The 15,737-nt window shown below is 47.0% G+C and overlaps 1 protein-coding gene across 1 annotated transcript; it reads left to right on the top strand.

Moving 5' to 3' along the window:
• Positions 1–4,680: 4,680 nt before the first annotated feature.
• LOC110221455 (dual specificity protein phosphatase 13B-like) lies at positions 4,681–15,317 on the top strand. The gene is made up of 4 exons (XM_078150862.1): positions 4,681–4,760; positions 7,855–8,088; positions 9,374–9,591; positions 14,862–15,317. Exons 2-4 carry the CDS (start codon positions 7,874–7,876, stop codon positions 15,062–15,064), a joined length of 636 nt encoding a protein of 211 aa, XP_078006988.1. The 5' UTR covers positions 4,681–4,760; positions 7,855–7,873; the 3' UTR covers positions 15,065–15,317.
• Positions 15,318–15,737: the final 420 nt, after the last annotated feature.

The raw sequence follows: 15,737 nt of genomic DNA, 5'->3' as shown, positions 1-15,737 counted from the left end.
AATCAAAGCTTTACTGATGTTTTACTGGGCTCAAAGATTCTGTCAGTGGTGTTATCTTCCCTTAAGAATGGATTGGGGGGCAGCTAGGTGGTGCAGTGGGTATAGTACAGGCCCTGAAGTCAGGAGGACCTGAGTTCAAATCCAGCCTCAGACACTTGATACTTACTAGCTGTGTGACCTGGGCAAGTCACTTAACCCCAGTTGACTTTAAAAAAAAAATGGATTGGAAGGGTGAAGATCTGAAAGCTATGACTTTGTCCTCAGTCAGAGCTGTGTCCATGTATGCCTGTGAAGGCTGAAGTTTGCAGGTATCAAGATGGCAGAAGGACGCTGTGAGCTGAGATAGGAGAACCTTGCCAAGGTTCCCTGGGGTTTTCCAAAGGTCCCAATGGCTCTGAGATGTGAAGCCCTCTGAGCAGCTTCAGGTCACAAACCAAATTTCTGCTCAGGGTCCAGGAAATGTGCAGTAGTTATTCCTCTGTACAACCCTTCCCAATGGCCACTTCTCTGAACTCTAGGCTGCAAACAGTGGCCCATCCTCCACCTGGATAGAATTATGTGTCATAGATTCTTGCAGAAGGGACATCTAGCTTCTGTAAAGCATAGGCCAAGGAACTGGACTTCATTTTCTGGCAAAATCCTCCCAGGCTCCTTGCTACTCTGCCCTGTGGCCTGACATCCTGGGGATGAACTCAGTCAACTCTGAAGACAGAAGGCCTAATAAGCATTTATATAGCACCTCCTATGTGCTAGGCACTGTGCTTTACAAATATTATCTCATTTGAACAGCATTCAAGCTTCTGTCTATCCACCCCTTTCTTAGCTTTGCTCCCTCTCTATCCTTCTTTTTGGTACAGCCAAGGAGAGTGGGGGCAGAGGAAAGGAGAGGAGGTGTCCAGGAAGGGACCGGACATCCAGGTGGCCTATTGGCGAGCTCAGTTTCCCTTCCTTTTTCCATCATACCTCCACGTCCTAAGTAGGACAAGACCATAATCATGAGCCTTCTTCCATGTTTCCTTCTACCCTCTATTTCTACATAATAACAAAGGCTTGAAAAGAATGCCCACACAGTTTTAAATCCCCTTGGCCAGGGATTAGTTGCTTACCGCCTTCTCCAGCTATTCCTCCCACCCCCAGCTCCCAAAATCATTTGACACACACCATATATATACAGCCTAGGCTGTGGCTGGACTAGCTGTATCCTCAGCATGCAGTGTTCTGATGATGGGTCAGAGGGGGAGGAGGCAGGCATCAGTGCCAGGACTACCAGATTGGGCTCAGCCTCATGCCCTTACCATGCCATCTTCTCGGCACCTTCCCCTCCTGGGAATGAACGAGACTCATGGCCCCGGGCAGGGTGGGTAGAAAGAAGAGGAGGGCGGAAGAGGGGAAGCAGATCATGGTTTATAATTAAACACAAATCCAAAATAGAAGCAGCTTCAACAGAGCAGAGACAGGCAGCTGGGAACCTGCCTGTTGGGAGACAATAGACAGCGGGCTGGAACCCGGCTAGGCCCTCTCCACAGGTGAGTGCTGCCCCCTCCTTACCCCATGCTAGGCATGCCTGGAAGGACACAGCGCCTTGGTGGCATATGCTTAGGGGTGGCAGGGGCACATGTGGGTCATGGTGGGTGGGGACAGTTAGAGCCGCCTGACCCACACAGATAGACACAAACAGACAAACACAAGAGGAGTCAGACAGAGGAAAACTGACAGTCAAGAGAGACACACAGAATTCAGCAGCGTGACCTTCCTCTTCTCAGCACAGACAAGACAGCCCTGAGCTATGTAGTTCTGAGAGGTTGGTAAAGGAACCATTAATTACGCCTGACAGGTAACCTGATAGTGTAGGAAGCCAGTATAGTGTAGGGGAAAGCATGCTAGGTCTGTAGCCCGAGGTAGCGGGTTCAAATCCCAAGTTTGCCATTTACTCCCTTTAAATTATTTAGACTTTCTGGGCCTCAGTTTCTTAATCTGTGAAATAAGGAGAGGCATGTATAGCATATCAGCTAGAGAGCTGGTCTTGAAGTCAAGATAACCAGGGTTCAAGTCATTGGCTATGTGGCCCTGGGTAAGTCACTTAAACTTTTCCTGCACCAGATGACTCCCTACGACTCTGAGTTGTTGAAGAGTTTTCTCACCTGAGAGTTCCCTTCACCAAAGAAATCACCAACCCAGTCCCCATTACCCTCCTTCCCTCAAAATCAAGAGATGACACTAGACCACTAAGGTCCCTTCCACCTCTGAATCTACAGTCTTCTAAGTGTGGGACTTGGAAGAGGAAAGACCTGCATTAGAATCCTGTTACTTATTAGCTGAGTGACCCTGGGCAAGTCACTTAACCCCTCTGAGTCTCAGTGTCCAAAGTTAAGAATGGATGGCCACTACCCATGGGCTCTTCTGTTCTCAGATTTTTAGGGGCCCAGGGAGGAAGGGAGGGATGAATACAGCTTTTCAGATAAAAGATGGAGACAGGTGATGGGACTGAGGGGAATAGAAAGGAAAGGGCCTTCCAGCTGTCCAGGAGGGGCTGAGCCTGAATAGAGGGCAGCATTTATTTCCACCTGTAAGAGAAGAGGTTATAAGAGACCTTGCTATTTCACTTTCTTCAATATCAGGGGTCCTTAACCCTTTGTGAGTGTTTCCTGGACTGCTTTGGCAGGGTCTGATGAAGCCTGTGGACTCCTCAGAATGTTTCTTTTTTTCTTTTTCATTTTTGGCTAGGTGATGGGGTTAAGTAACTTGCCCAGGGTCACACAGCTAGTAAGTGTTATGTGTCTGAGGTCAAATTTGAACTCAAGTTCTCCTGACTCTAGGGCTGCTCTATCCACCGCGCCACCTAGCTGCCCCTCAGAATGTTTTTAAATGTAGAAAATAAAATACATAGGATTGTATTACTTATATACAGGATTAAAGTACATAGAATTACATACTTATCAAACTATTATTAAAAATAACTTCACAGCCCCCAGGTTAAGAACCTCAGAATAAATTTTCCATTTCAAATCTCTTTACAATTTTATATCATCCCTGGGCTAGATTAGGTTATTCCTATAAGCACAAATTCTGACCCTCCAATTCCCCCAAACCAAAAAAATCCCGGGGGACATGACTTGGACCAAGTATTTTTTTTTTTGGTGAGGCAATTGGGGTTAAGTGACTTGCTTAGGGTCACACAGCTAGTAAGTGTTATGTGTATGAGGCGGGATTTGAATTCAGGTCCTCCTGACTCCAAGGCTGGAGTCACACTGTGCCACCTAGCTGCCCCTTGGACCAAGTCTTTTTTTTTTTCAGCCAAAGACAAGGTTTATTAGAACATTGTCATATTGGGCAGAGTCTGAACACGAGTAAGCAGTGCCTGGGTTATAAGAATCTAAGCAGTGGCTAGATTTTAGGAATCTGAGCAGTGGCTAGATTTTAAGAATCTGAGCAGTGGTTAGATTTTAAGATCAGAGTCTGGACCAAGTCTTAAGACAAGTCAGAGGCTAGGGGTAGGCAGAAAGCACCCCAGGGCAGCCAGCAACCAGTGTAGGGGTCTGCCTCTGTATACATGATTATAGCCCCTGGAAATCCAGGGCCTCAGCACCGATGGGGTGGAGTTGAGGGGTACCCCTTGGAAGAGTAAGGATTCCCCTTGATGTCCTCATCCCTTCTCCCAACTCCACTCCTGCCCCCTGATGCTGAGAGAAGTGGAGACAATGGCCCTGGTCAGGATGGTGCCTGGGAAGGATCCCTAGGCTGTCTGGTTGAAAGGAATCTTCAAGGTCAGAATTAGGGATTTTGAACAAGAACGGCCTCCAGTAGCCACCTGCTCCAATGCCCTTATTTTACAGATGCTGAACTGAGGAAGTGACTTGCCTTGTACAAGCAGCAAAAATCAGAGACCAATTTGAACCCCGGTCCTGATTTCTCCAGTGAGAAATGGGGGGAGCCCAGAATCTCTCAGCTCAATAATCTTTCCTGTAGGGGAAGGTGCTAAGTTGTTGGCTGAGGTGAGGGCCACAGGGGAAGGAAGATTGTTGTACTGCCAAAATGTCTTCTTGGGTCCAAGATATGGGGGGTTCCTATTTCTCTTCTGAGCAGTTGGGCTGCAGAGCATGGGGCTGGCCACGGGAGGGTAGTCTTACCCTATATTTGATTCTGGGAGGCCAAAGAAAGGGATAGCAGAGGAAGAGCTGGGTGGGACCAGGTCTCTCCATCAGAACTGTAGCAGGGAGACAGTGTCTGGATTCAGGAGGCAAGAGCTTCCTGACACAGCCCCCAGCCTCAACCTGATCAGAATCAAGGCTGAAAGGGTCCTGGGACAGCCAAGCCTGGCAAACTGGCGGGGCCAGTCCTGTTTTTGGTGGTTTGCTGTTGGCACCTGCCTTTGCAACCTCCCTTCTTTCCCGACAATACCCCTTCTCTGGGGCCCCTTTCAATGACATCATATGAAGCCGCTTACTCTGCAGTCTGTCCTGGGCTAGCTGATGAGTACATCATACATCGGTGCCTTGAGACGGCTTGATGAAGCTGCACTGCAGCTCATGAGACGCTCCTCTTCTGGGCAGAGATAGCTCAGGGCCTCCCTCCTGCTCCCCCTCCCCTCCCCCCAGAGGCTTCCAGGTCAACCAGCTGGAATTCTAGACGCTTCACAGCATCAGTGTTCTCAGATGGAACTTAGCCCCCCCCCCCCCCCCCCCGTTCTGATCCCTACTGTTGAGTCCAGCACTGCCCTGGTTCCCAGAGCCTCCAGACTCAAGCCCTAGACCATGCTCTAGGTAGGTGAGTTTATATGGAGGTAAGATGCCCATTACTGGGGAAGGGTCGGAGGTCTCCTGGATTAGGCAGTCCTTCTGTGGCCTTAAGCTTAGTCCTGATTGTAGCCTGTGAAATCTGCAGAATCCCATAGGTAGGGTTTCCTGGGAATTCAACCCTCTGGGTCAATAATCATTCCTGCCACCAACTGGCTGTGGGAATTTGGACAGGTCACTCAGGTTCTATAGGTTTCTCTTCAAGCTGAGATTGTAGACCTTTACCACAGTGGAATAATATTCCCTCTTATGCCATACTGTACCTAAATACCCTGCATAGGGGGGTGCCCTGAGAAAGAAGGCACCACTTCCATCTCACACAGCCTAGTCATAGCATGCAGGATTGGAGGTCAAAGCCAGAGAGACACCAGACCCTGATATATATATATATATATATATATATGACCCCATATAAGCTCCAGCTTCCCAGGGCTTTTCTTATATAGTTGGCTATCCAGATTAGCCACCTTCCTGAACAAGACACAGCCAGTGTCTCCACTTCTGTGCCCACCAGGGCCCTGGAAACATGCTCTGTCACCCAAAAATAATGATTCTGGATACAGCTTGGGAATGCAAAGGAGGAAAGTTAGGGCTGTGTCTAACCTTTCCTTGATTGGATGGGAAGATTCACAGCTATTAGAGGGGAGGGTCTCAATGGGGAATTGAGGAATGGGGGAGTTTATGAACATTTTCACCAGGAGTCCTGGGACAGTGTCAACCACGAACTCCTGATTCTGGGAGAGGAACGTGGAGAGTCCTGTGGTTACATTGGCCACACTCTTGGGTATAGCCCAATTGTCAGACAGAGAATAGTATAGGACATTATTGTCCCTGCTCCAGGTAGAAGTCACTTCAGTTCCTAGCTGCTTCAGCCTCATGTGAGTGTCTCAAGAATATTACTGGTCCCCAAGCTTATCCGGGAAAATTGTGAGAAGGACTTGGATTCCCTTGCCTACCCCCTACACCCAGGGCCAGGTGCCCCTTGGGCCTAGAGACATACATGCAAGTACTGCATCCACTATGTCCTATGAAAAGAAGCCCAGGAGACAGCAAGCCTTCCATGTTTACTGAACTCTTCCAGCCTGGCTTATTTCCAACATGAGGTGGTGGACCTGGCCCAGGTAAAATTGGTTCTTGTTAAAATTGCGAAGTCACATCATTTTCTTTGAGACATCTTTCCCTCAACTTGTATCCAACCCCTGAATCTTGTCCCACTAGTCAACTAATTGTCATAAAGGCTTTGAACAGCAGCCTTAAGGTATCACCCCTCTCCGAGGTAGTACAGCTACTTGGACAATGCCTACTACACATTCCTACAAATAACAAATTACATACACCCTTAATTTCCAAATTGTTCCTTGAACTCAATTCCTGCTTATCTCCTATTCAGGAGAGGAAATTGCTCAATAATCAGAACAAGAGCCCTGGTATAAAAGTTACAAAGGAAGATTATAGCTCGCTTTCCTTGAATGGTGGACCTTTTTTTTTTTAAATAAAAAAATATTTTGAAGTTCGGTTATAGATGACAGTATGTATTCCATAGTAATAATAATAAATAAAAAATCATAGAATCACAGAATTTTCTAGAGGGAAAGCTCACATGCTTAACCCTAATCCCTGGGATGCTGTGTGTTCAGCCACTGAAATGAAGGAAAAACAATTCAGCCTCAGAGCTAGTCCGTTCCATTCTGACCCTCAGGCATTTGGGAGAAGGAAGCTGGTTAGGGCAGGGGGACCTTCTTGCTTCCAGATTCCTCCTCCCTTTTTGCTGAGGAAAGAGAACTGGGTTTTGCTGAGGGGTACATTAAGGGAAATATTACCTGTTCAATTCAGCAGCTACTATGTGCTGGACCCTGGGCAATCCAAAGACAAAAATGATACTGTCTCTTGCTGCCATCGCACTCTTCTACACACTAGTAGGACTCTGGGACAGTCATGCCCAAAGGAGGTTGGCTTGACCTGTTTAGGCCCAGACAAGAATGTGGCTAGGTTTTGCAGCCAGTGGGACACAGTACTGAGATCCTGGGTGGCCTCAGTTGGGTGGCTTGATGGTCAACAAGGTGCTAGTCCAGGAGAAGAAAGAATAGAGATCTAGCTTCCCTTGAAACATAGCTGAGAGCCTTGAGAGGCAAGGGATGATACAAACCCTGCGGGGATCACTTGTCTCCTCTGTCTCATGGCTAAGCTCAGGCAAAAAGGCCAGAGAGGTATTAGGCAAGACCCACAGCTTTACCTCTGTCTTTGTGGCCCTAGCAGAATGGCCTCTACCTGCCACCGAGGTAAGGCAGAGGTGGGGGAAAAGAAGATGGTGTGCAATTATGGAATGGGAGGGAATTTTAAAGATCACAGGTCCAACCCCCTTAGACCTCAGAGCCCTGTTCAATCAGCTGAACTCCTACCACTCTTTTATTTCGGGGATGTGAAAGCTGAGGCCCAGAGAAATTAAGTAAGTTATCCAAGGGAACACAGCTATGAGGCCGAACTCTAATCCAGACCCCATGTGACACGGAGGAAAGATCTTTTTCTCTCTAATCCTGAGATTCCTCTGTAAAATGAGGGGCTTGGAAGTGATGACCTCAATGACCCCTTCCTGATATCAGAGGAACTCCTGGGATAGGACGTTCTTCTGATTCTTAGTCCAGAACTCTTTCCCCTGGACCTGTGGAAGCCCTCCTAGGTCACACACAGCTCCGTGGTGGGCTGCCTGAGGGGATGGGGATGCAGAGTAACACCTGAAGGGTAGCTAGACCAATGCTGGGAGATCCCCATCCTTGTCCCTGCAGCGGACATGTTCTCCCCTGGTGCTGAGATCTCTTTTTGGCCTTCCTGGCCCCCTTTTTTCCCATAGATCCCAAAGCCATCTTCCAACTCCCCTCCCGTAGCTGATTGCATGACAGGACAAGTCTTCCTCCTACACCTCATCCCTTCACTCCCTCTATCAAAAACAAAAACAAAAAAGCAGGTATCTTTCCTCTTAGTGATGGGAGAGACAGCTCTTCCTGGACTCCGGGACTCATTCCTCCTCCCCCCTTCCCTCCGCCTTCCCTCCTCCCTCACCCAGGGCCCGCACAAGGACAGCAATGGGATGCCCTCCCCTGTTTTCCAGGATGGATTCACTGCAGAGGCAGGACCTGAGGAGGCCCAAGATCCATGGGGCGACCCGAGTTAGCACCCAGAACCTCGTCCCCTACCAGACACCCACCTTGGCCTACCTGCAGCGCCTGCTGTGGATTCGAAGGGCCTCTTCCATGAGCCACATCAATGAGGTCTGGCCCAACCTCTACCTGGGAGACGCGTAAGCCCACCTTCCCCCACTGAGCAGTGATGGGAGGGAGATGCACCCCTGAGGAAACAGCAATGGGAAGGGGTCTTCTCAGGGATGGCTTCTTCCTGAGGAATGGTTGAAAGGCTCAACTCCTAGGCACTTCCGAGCCCTGGTAGGAGAGGGAAGAATGAGGGAAAATACCCCATAGGGCAAAGTAGGGGATGTGGTCCCCAAGAGACCAGCTTCTTTCTACCTTCAAACCAAAGCCATCAGCACATCTCTCTCCTCAGCATAGAGGGCCCCAGCTTCAGAAAGAGCCATCTGGGTGAATTCTCAAGGCTGCTTCACCCTGACAATGCCTTGCCCTTAGGCAGGGTTCCCAGTGTGGAGATGGGTCTGAATCCCGAGAACCCCATAGATGCCTGGGCAGGAGGGCCAGATAGATGACTTAAATTAGGTGCTGGAGATAACAGAGACAAAAATGGCACAGTTCCTACACTCAAGTAGTTTGCATTCTACTATTCACCTTGGTGTAGCAGATAGAGAGCAAACCTTGGAGCCAGGAAGACCTGGGTTTACATGCTACCTCTGACGCATACTGGCTGGGTGACTCTGGGCAAGTCACTTAACTTCTAGGTGCCCTAAGCAACCCTCTAAGACAAAGGGAAGGTGATAATCTGCATAGTTAGGAGTTTCTTTATCTTCTACCAATGAAATCACAGATTTAGTCCCCATTCCATTTTATAGAGGGTGAAACTGAGGCTCAGAGCAGTTAACTGGTTTATCTAGAGGTAATTAGGTGGCATAGTGGATAGAGCACTAGACCTGAATTCAGATCCAGCCTCAGACACTTATAAGCTGTGCAGCCCTGGGAAGTCACTTAACCTCTGTCTGCTTCAATTTCTTTGACAGTAAAATGGGGGATGGGGGGTTTCAGAATAGCGCCTACCTCCCCCCATTATTGGAAGGATTAAATGAGATAATATTTGTAAAGTCTTAGCACAGTGCCAAGCTCATAGTAGGTGCTTAATAAAAAAATGTTTTCTTCTCTTCTTCTTCTCCATGGTTACACAGCTATCTATCAACTGTTCAGAGCCAGGCTAAAAGCATAGGTCTGCTGTGTACAAGTCCCCATGTGCCAGTGCCCTGTCCACTCCACCTCCCTAACTCTGAGGAGGACTTGGCTCTTCTGCCACCCTGCCAAGTCATCTCACCCTAAGCCGCTCGTTGGCCCCCCTCCCCAAAGCCCATGCTTGGCACTGACATTCTGCCCATGAAAGCATTCCATGCCTTTCCTTCTTCATTCACTCTCCAGATATGCAGCACGGGATAAGACGAAGCTGTGCCAGCTGGGCATCACTCATGTCGTGAATGTGGCTGCCGGCAGGTTCCATGTCGACACAGGTGCCAAATTCTACCGAGGGTTGCCTATGGAATATTACGGGATTGAAGCTGATGACAATCCCTTCTTTGACCTCAGCATTTACTTCCTGCCTGCAGCCAGATACATAAGAACTGCTCTTAGCAATCAAGGTGAACCGCCTCCTCCTCCTCTTCCTTCTCTTCTTCCTCCTCCTCTTCCTCTCTCTTCTTTCTTATCCTCTTCTTCCTCCTCTTCCTTCTCCTCCTCCTCCTTTTCCTTCTCCTTCTCTTCCTCTACTTCCTCTTACTCTTTTTCCTTCCCTTCCTCCTTTTCTTTCTCTTCCTTCTCCTTCTCCTCTTCACTTCTTTCTCCTCTTCCTCTTCCTTCTTTTCCTCCTACTCTTCTTCCTTCTCTTCCTTCTCCTCCTCCTCTTCTTATTTCTCCTTCTCTTCCATCTCTTCCTCTTATTCATTCTCCCCTTCCTCCACTTCTTCCTACTCTTCTTCCTTCTTTTCCTCCTCCTCTTCCTTTTCTTCTTCCTCCTCCTCTTCCTCCTCCTTTTCCTCCCCCTCTTCCTCCTTTTCCTCCTCTTCCTTCTTTTATTCCTTCTCCTCTTTCATCTCTCCTTTTCCTGTTCCTCTTCTTACTTCTCCTCCTCCTCCTCTTCTTCCTCTTCCTTTCTGGTATTATATTGAGAGAAGGGTAGAAGAGATTGAGGGAGGAACCCAGGAGCCACCTAGGACAAATGGCTCTCAAGATTTGGAGGTAGACATTTCTAGAAGAGCTAGCTGGGCCCATTCTGAGAAGGCCAGGCAAGTGGGCAAAATTCTCAGGGGTTCCAGCTACCTTCCCCTCCCTTTTCCACTCCACCCCAGAAAAGCACAAATACTCAGTAATCTCCTATTTGGGAAGGATTAGAGAGAGGATTATAGATTCAGAGCTGGAAAGGGCCTCAAGGTCATCTGGCCAAATCCCTTCCATGGATAGCTGAAGAAACCACTGCTCAGACAGCCCTCTGACCTGCCCAGTGCCGTGCAAGTAGGAACTGTGAACCCAAGTCCTCTGACTCCAAAGCACTGTTTTTTTCCATTGCTCCATGCTCCTTTTAGCTCCCTCACTTCTCATTTGAGGAAACAGAGTCCCAGAGTCATTTGCCCCAAAGTCACATAAGTAGGATCAAATATTCAGAGCTGATAGAGACCTTAGAGACCATGGAGTCCAACCTCACACTCCCCCCCATTTTACAGATGAAGAAACTGAGGACATTCAGTGACTTACCCAAGGTCATACAGGTAGTGTCAGAAATGGGATATGAACCCAGGTTTTCTGACTCCAAAGCCAGAGCTCTTTCACTATGCCACTCTTGGTAAGTAAACTCCTTCCACCAGTGCAAATCAGGGCCTGTTGTCTATTCATTTATTTTTTGTTTTTGTTTTAGTGAGGCAATTGGGGTTAAGTGACTTGCCCAGAGTCACACAGCTAGGAAGTATTATGTGTTTGAGGCCGGATTTGAACTCAGGTCCTCCTGACTCCAGGGCCAGTGCTCTATCCACTGCACCACCTAGCTGTCCTAGGGCCTGTTGTCTAATTTGTAGTCTGAACAAGTTGCTTGGGGCACTGAGAAGTTAAATGATTTTGCCCAGAGTCTCACAACTGGGATGTGCCAGAGACAAGAAGTCTTGCTGACTCTAAGCCTGGAGTGTTACCCATTATACTGTGCTCCCTAGTGGGTAATAAAGTATCATTACACCTATTTTTCAGCTCAGGAAACTGAGGCTCCCTCAAATGACCTCCCTTGGAAAGGATTTTTAGCAGGATTTTCTCTTCTCTCCTCCAGATAGATTCATGTCACTGAGGCGAAATCTGTATTTAGGAGATATTTAATCAGGAAATAAGAGAGCAAGCATCCCTGAAGGAATTCCACTCTACTCCTCATCTGCTCATCCTTGCCCAGTTGGAATAGGTGACAGTGGTGCAGTGTCCAGAAGCATTGTCTAGAGCCCTCACTAGGGTCACTGAGTCACTGAAAGAAAACTGGTGCTAGCCTGAAAAGGACATAGTATAACTTACTTATGTCTAGACAGCAATTGGATTTCCTGAGAAGACTCTGGGGGAAAACTTGGTCAACAACTGGGGTACCATGTGATGGGCCCTAGAATTGTTATGGGGGGCTAATTCCACATAGAGGGGTGCAGGATTTCATGGTCCCAGCAGGGCCTTTCCCAACTGGCAAGGTCATCCCTGTAAGGAACAAGGCTAAGAGATACATACCTTGAATATCTCTCCGCAAACATCTGTGCAGGTGACCATCAAGTTATAATGGACATCAAGGGTAACTCTGAAAGAGAGAAGGATTCATTCACAAATGGGCAACCCAAGCGTGAAAGGAAGGAAGAGCAGTCCACTTTTGTAATGGGATGTGCTGTGGACTAATTACCTGTATTTGAATTTCAGGGTGTTTTTTTTTTTTTAATGCCAGTTGCCCAGGCCAACTCCTTGAGAAACAGCATGGAGCAGTAGAAAAAGCATTGTATTTAGCATCAGAGGACATAAACTCAAATCCCACCCCTGACATTTACTATTTGTGAGACCTCAAATGACTCAGTTAACCTCTCAGGTTAAGTTTCCTCATCTGTAGAGTGAGGGCATTGGTCTAGGTGACTTCTGAGGTGCCTTCTAGCTCTAGATGTTAACTACTGGGGTCAGGACAGTTTGCCAGAGACTATGATATGATTCTCTCCCCTTCCCCTAACACTTCCCCAATCACTGTCTTGTCATGGTGGGGGGGCTTGCATAGCTCAATGAAACTATAAGCTATGCCATTCAGGGTTACTGAAGACACAAGAGGAGATAAGAAAGTTCTCTTAAATGAGCAATGGGAAGAAATAGAAGAAAACAACAGAATGGGAAAGATAAGAGATCTCTTCAAGAAAATTAGAGATATCAAGGGAAAGTTTCATGCAAAAATGGGCTTGGTAAAAGACAAAAATGGCAGGGATTTAACAGAAACAGAAGAGATTAAGAAGGGGTGGCAAGAATACACAAAACAATTTTATAAGACCTCATTATCATCACCAATAACCATGATGGTGTGGTTACTGATCTAGAACCATACATCCTGGAGAATGAAGTCAAGTGGGCCTTAGGAAGCATTACTAACAAATAAGGCTAGTGGAGATGATGGAATTTCAGCTGACATATTTAAAACCATAGAAGATGCTGCGGTTAAAGTGCTGCACTCAATATGCCAGCAAATTTGGAAAACAACAGTGGCCACTGCATTGAAAAGATCAGTTTACATCCCAATCCTAAAGAAGGGCAATGCCAAGGAATGGTTAAGTTACTGAACAAGTGTGCTTATTTCCCATACCACCAAGGTTATGCTTAAGATTCTGCAAGCTAGGCTTCAGCAATATGTGAACTGAGAATTACCAGAAGAGCAGGCTGGTTTTCAAAGGGGCAAAAGAACTAGAGACCAAATTGCCAACATTCACTGGATTATGGAAAAAGCAAGGGAGTTCCAGAAAAACATCTACTTCTGCTTCATTAACTACACTAAAGCTTTTGACTGTGTGGATCATAACAAAATGTGGCAAGTCCTCAAAGAGGTAGGAGTATCAGGTCATCTTACTTTTCTCCTGAAAAACCAGTGTGCAGGTCAAGAAGCAAAAGTTAAAACCCAGCATGAACAACTGATTGGTTTAAGATAGGGAAAAAAGAACAACAAAGCTGTATATTATCACTTTTATTTAGCTTATATGCAGAGTACATCATGCTCCAGGCTGGATGAATCAAAAACTGGACTTAAGGTTGTTGGGAAAAATATTGACTATCTTAGATATGCAGATGATACCACTCTGATTGCAGAAAGTGAAGAGGAATTAAGATGAAGGTGAAAGAGGAGAATGTAAAAGCTGGCTTGAAGTTTAACAACAAAAACCCTAAGATCTTTGCCGCTGGTTCCATCACTTCCTTGCAAACAATGAGAGAAGAAATGGAAGCAGTGTCAGATTTTATATTTTTGGCCTCAAAGATCCGTGAAGATGCGACTGCAGCCATAAAATTAAGACACTTGTTCCTTGGAAGGAAAGCTCTGGCAAATCTGAACAGCACACTAAAAAGCAGAGATATCACCTTTGCAACAAAGGTCCATTTAATCAAAGCAATGATTTTTCCAGTAGCAATGAAAGTTGGACTAGAAGGAAAGCTGAGCACTGCAGAATCATACTTTCAAATTGTGGGAGAGGACTTTTGAGAGTCCCTTGGATAGCAAGGAGATCAAATCAGTAATATTTAAGGGAATTAATTGAAGCTATTCACTGGAAGGTCAAATACTGAAACTGAAGCTTAAATACTTTGGCTGCATAATTAGAAGATGGGATTCATTGGAAAAGACCCTGATGTTGGGAAAGATTGAGGGCACAAGGAAAAGGGGGTGGCAGAGGATGAAATGGATGGATGGTGTCATGGAAACAATGAACCATGAACTTGGACAGACTTTGAGAGATAGAGGATAGAAGGGTCTGAAGTGCTGTGGTCTGTGGAGTCATGAAGAGTCAGATACAACTGAATGACTGAATAACAACATGATTTGATCCTGATTCTTTGTCTTCCATCAGCTAGGTTCAGATTTCGAGCTAGAAGGGAACCTACAGGTCATCTTATCCAATTTACCCATTTTGCAGATGAGGAAACTCCCTGGGTCATGTGCAGCTGTTTGTGGGAAGACCCTTCCCTCCTCCCTCACCCAAGCCCCCACCTCTGACCTCTGTTGATTTCACAATTCATTCTACCGTAGGATTGACTCTAGGTCCTGGGATTGCCCATTCATACCCTGAGAGAATGATGCTTGCCTAGGAACCAGTTAACTCAAGATTGGGGCAGACCTCTACTGCAACTCACTCTAGACAGGATTCTCTTCTCTTTAGCTTCCCACTGCTTGACCTTTGAAGTTCTATGCATCATTTGTACCATTCATAGTCATGCAGTCTAAATCAGTTTCTATTCCTTACTGTACACAGGCCCTTGGAGATGACAGGTTGAGCAAGGAGAAAGCTCCCAGCTAGTGGGCACTCACCAGTTCCCTGAGGGCCTGAGACTTCCGGGGTAGAAGGGCCTGGAGCTTCTCTCAGACATTCCCCAGTTCCTTAGAAGCCTTGGAAGAAGAAGGAATGTGTCCTTCCTTGGATTCTCTCTAAGAATCCTCTTGGAGTCTGAACATGACGAAGACTCTACTTGCAGTACCTGACTGATATTAGGGGATAGCATCCTTTAAGTTTCAGTGCCCAGGAGCAAAGCTCCAGTTACTCACCTTAGTTGACATCTTTGCCTCTGAGCTCTGAGTGACCTGGATGGGGCCATATCAACGGAGCATTCAACTCTATTAGTTTTCCTGTGCTTGTGACTGTGGTTATAACTGGCCTTTTGTCTCTACCTACAGGCCGCGTGTTTGTACACTGTGCCATGGGGGTCAGCCGGTCTGCCACACTTGTCCTGGCATTCCTCATGATCTGTGAAAATATGACGCTGGTGGAGGCCATTGAGACGGTGCAGGCCCACCGAGACATTTGCCCCAACTCGGGTTTCCTCAGGCAGCTCCAGGTCCTGGACTGTCGGCTAAGGCGGGAGACAGGGAGGCTCTGACTGGGCAGGTTGCGGGGAACAGAGACCCCTTAGGGGCCTCCCCTTCCCACCTGCCTTGTAGAAGACTGGCAGCCCCCACTGTTTACAAATGGACCTGAGATGTAAATATCAAGTGCTGGGGCATCAGGAGGGCAGGGGCGGAAAGGTTGAGAGTTGATGTTTAACAGGTGAATTTGCTCAACTTGTTTAACAAAAAAAAAGATTCTTTATGCATAGAAAAGTTGGTCTCAATCCATAATAAAGAATTAATTCATCAGACCAAAAATGGACTTGTTCTTTGTACTCGTAGGGCCCAATCAAACACGTAAGAAAGGTCTTAAACTTCTCCCTTTCTCTTGGCTCTCCATCTCATCTTTATTGTCCTCACCTGAAGCCCTACATAAGCCTGGCCCAAATCAACAGATTTTGGACCAGGCTTAGATTTCCAGCGCTTTGTCATCCCATGCATCACCAGATTTGGCCATTTTTCTCTGCATAACACCACTTAGCTCCCTCCTTCCTTCTGCGTGGCCCTTGCTAAGTTGCTGGGTCACCTATCAGTTGGACTCTCATAAACTTCTTGACCCCTGCTACTGCTCTATTTCCCATCTCATATGCCTTTGCCCCCTAACTATTGCCGTGTTCACAGGGTCATTCACACAAGGACTTGAAGAGGGATTGGAGCTCGAGTTGT

This window comes from Phascolarctos cinereus, unplaced genomic scaffold, assembly GCF_003287225.1.
Source record: "Phascolarctos cinereus isolate Bilbo 61053 unplaced genomic scaffold, phaCin_HiC Scaffold_3;HRSCAF=262, whole genome shotgun sequence".
NCBI lineage: Eukaryota > Metazoa > Chordata > Mammalia > Diprotodontia > Phascolarctidae > Phascolarctos > Phascolarctos cinereus.
This window is presented reverse-complemented; position numbering and strand designations above follow the sequence as displayed.

What these genes read in the sequence shown, in the direction of transcription:
- LOC110221455 (XM_078150862.1), top strand. Translation starts at nt 7,874, where the DNA reads ATGGGATGCCCTCCCCTGTTTTCCAGGATGGATTCACTGCAGAGGCAG. An exon ending in AACCTCTACCTGGGAGACGC is followed by an intron (nt 8,089 to 9,373) that starts GTAAGCCCACCT and finishes TTCACTCTCCAG; the next exon opens with ATATGCAGCACGGGATAAGA. An exon ending in AACTGCTCTTAGCAATCAAG is followed by an intron (nt 9,592 to 14,861) that starts GTGAACCGCCTC and finishes CTCTACCTACAG; the next exon opens with GCCGCGTGTTTGTACACTGT.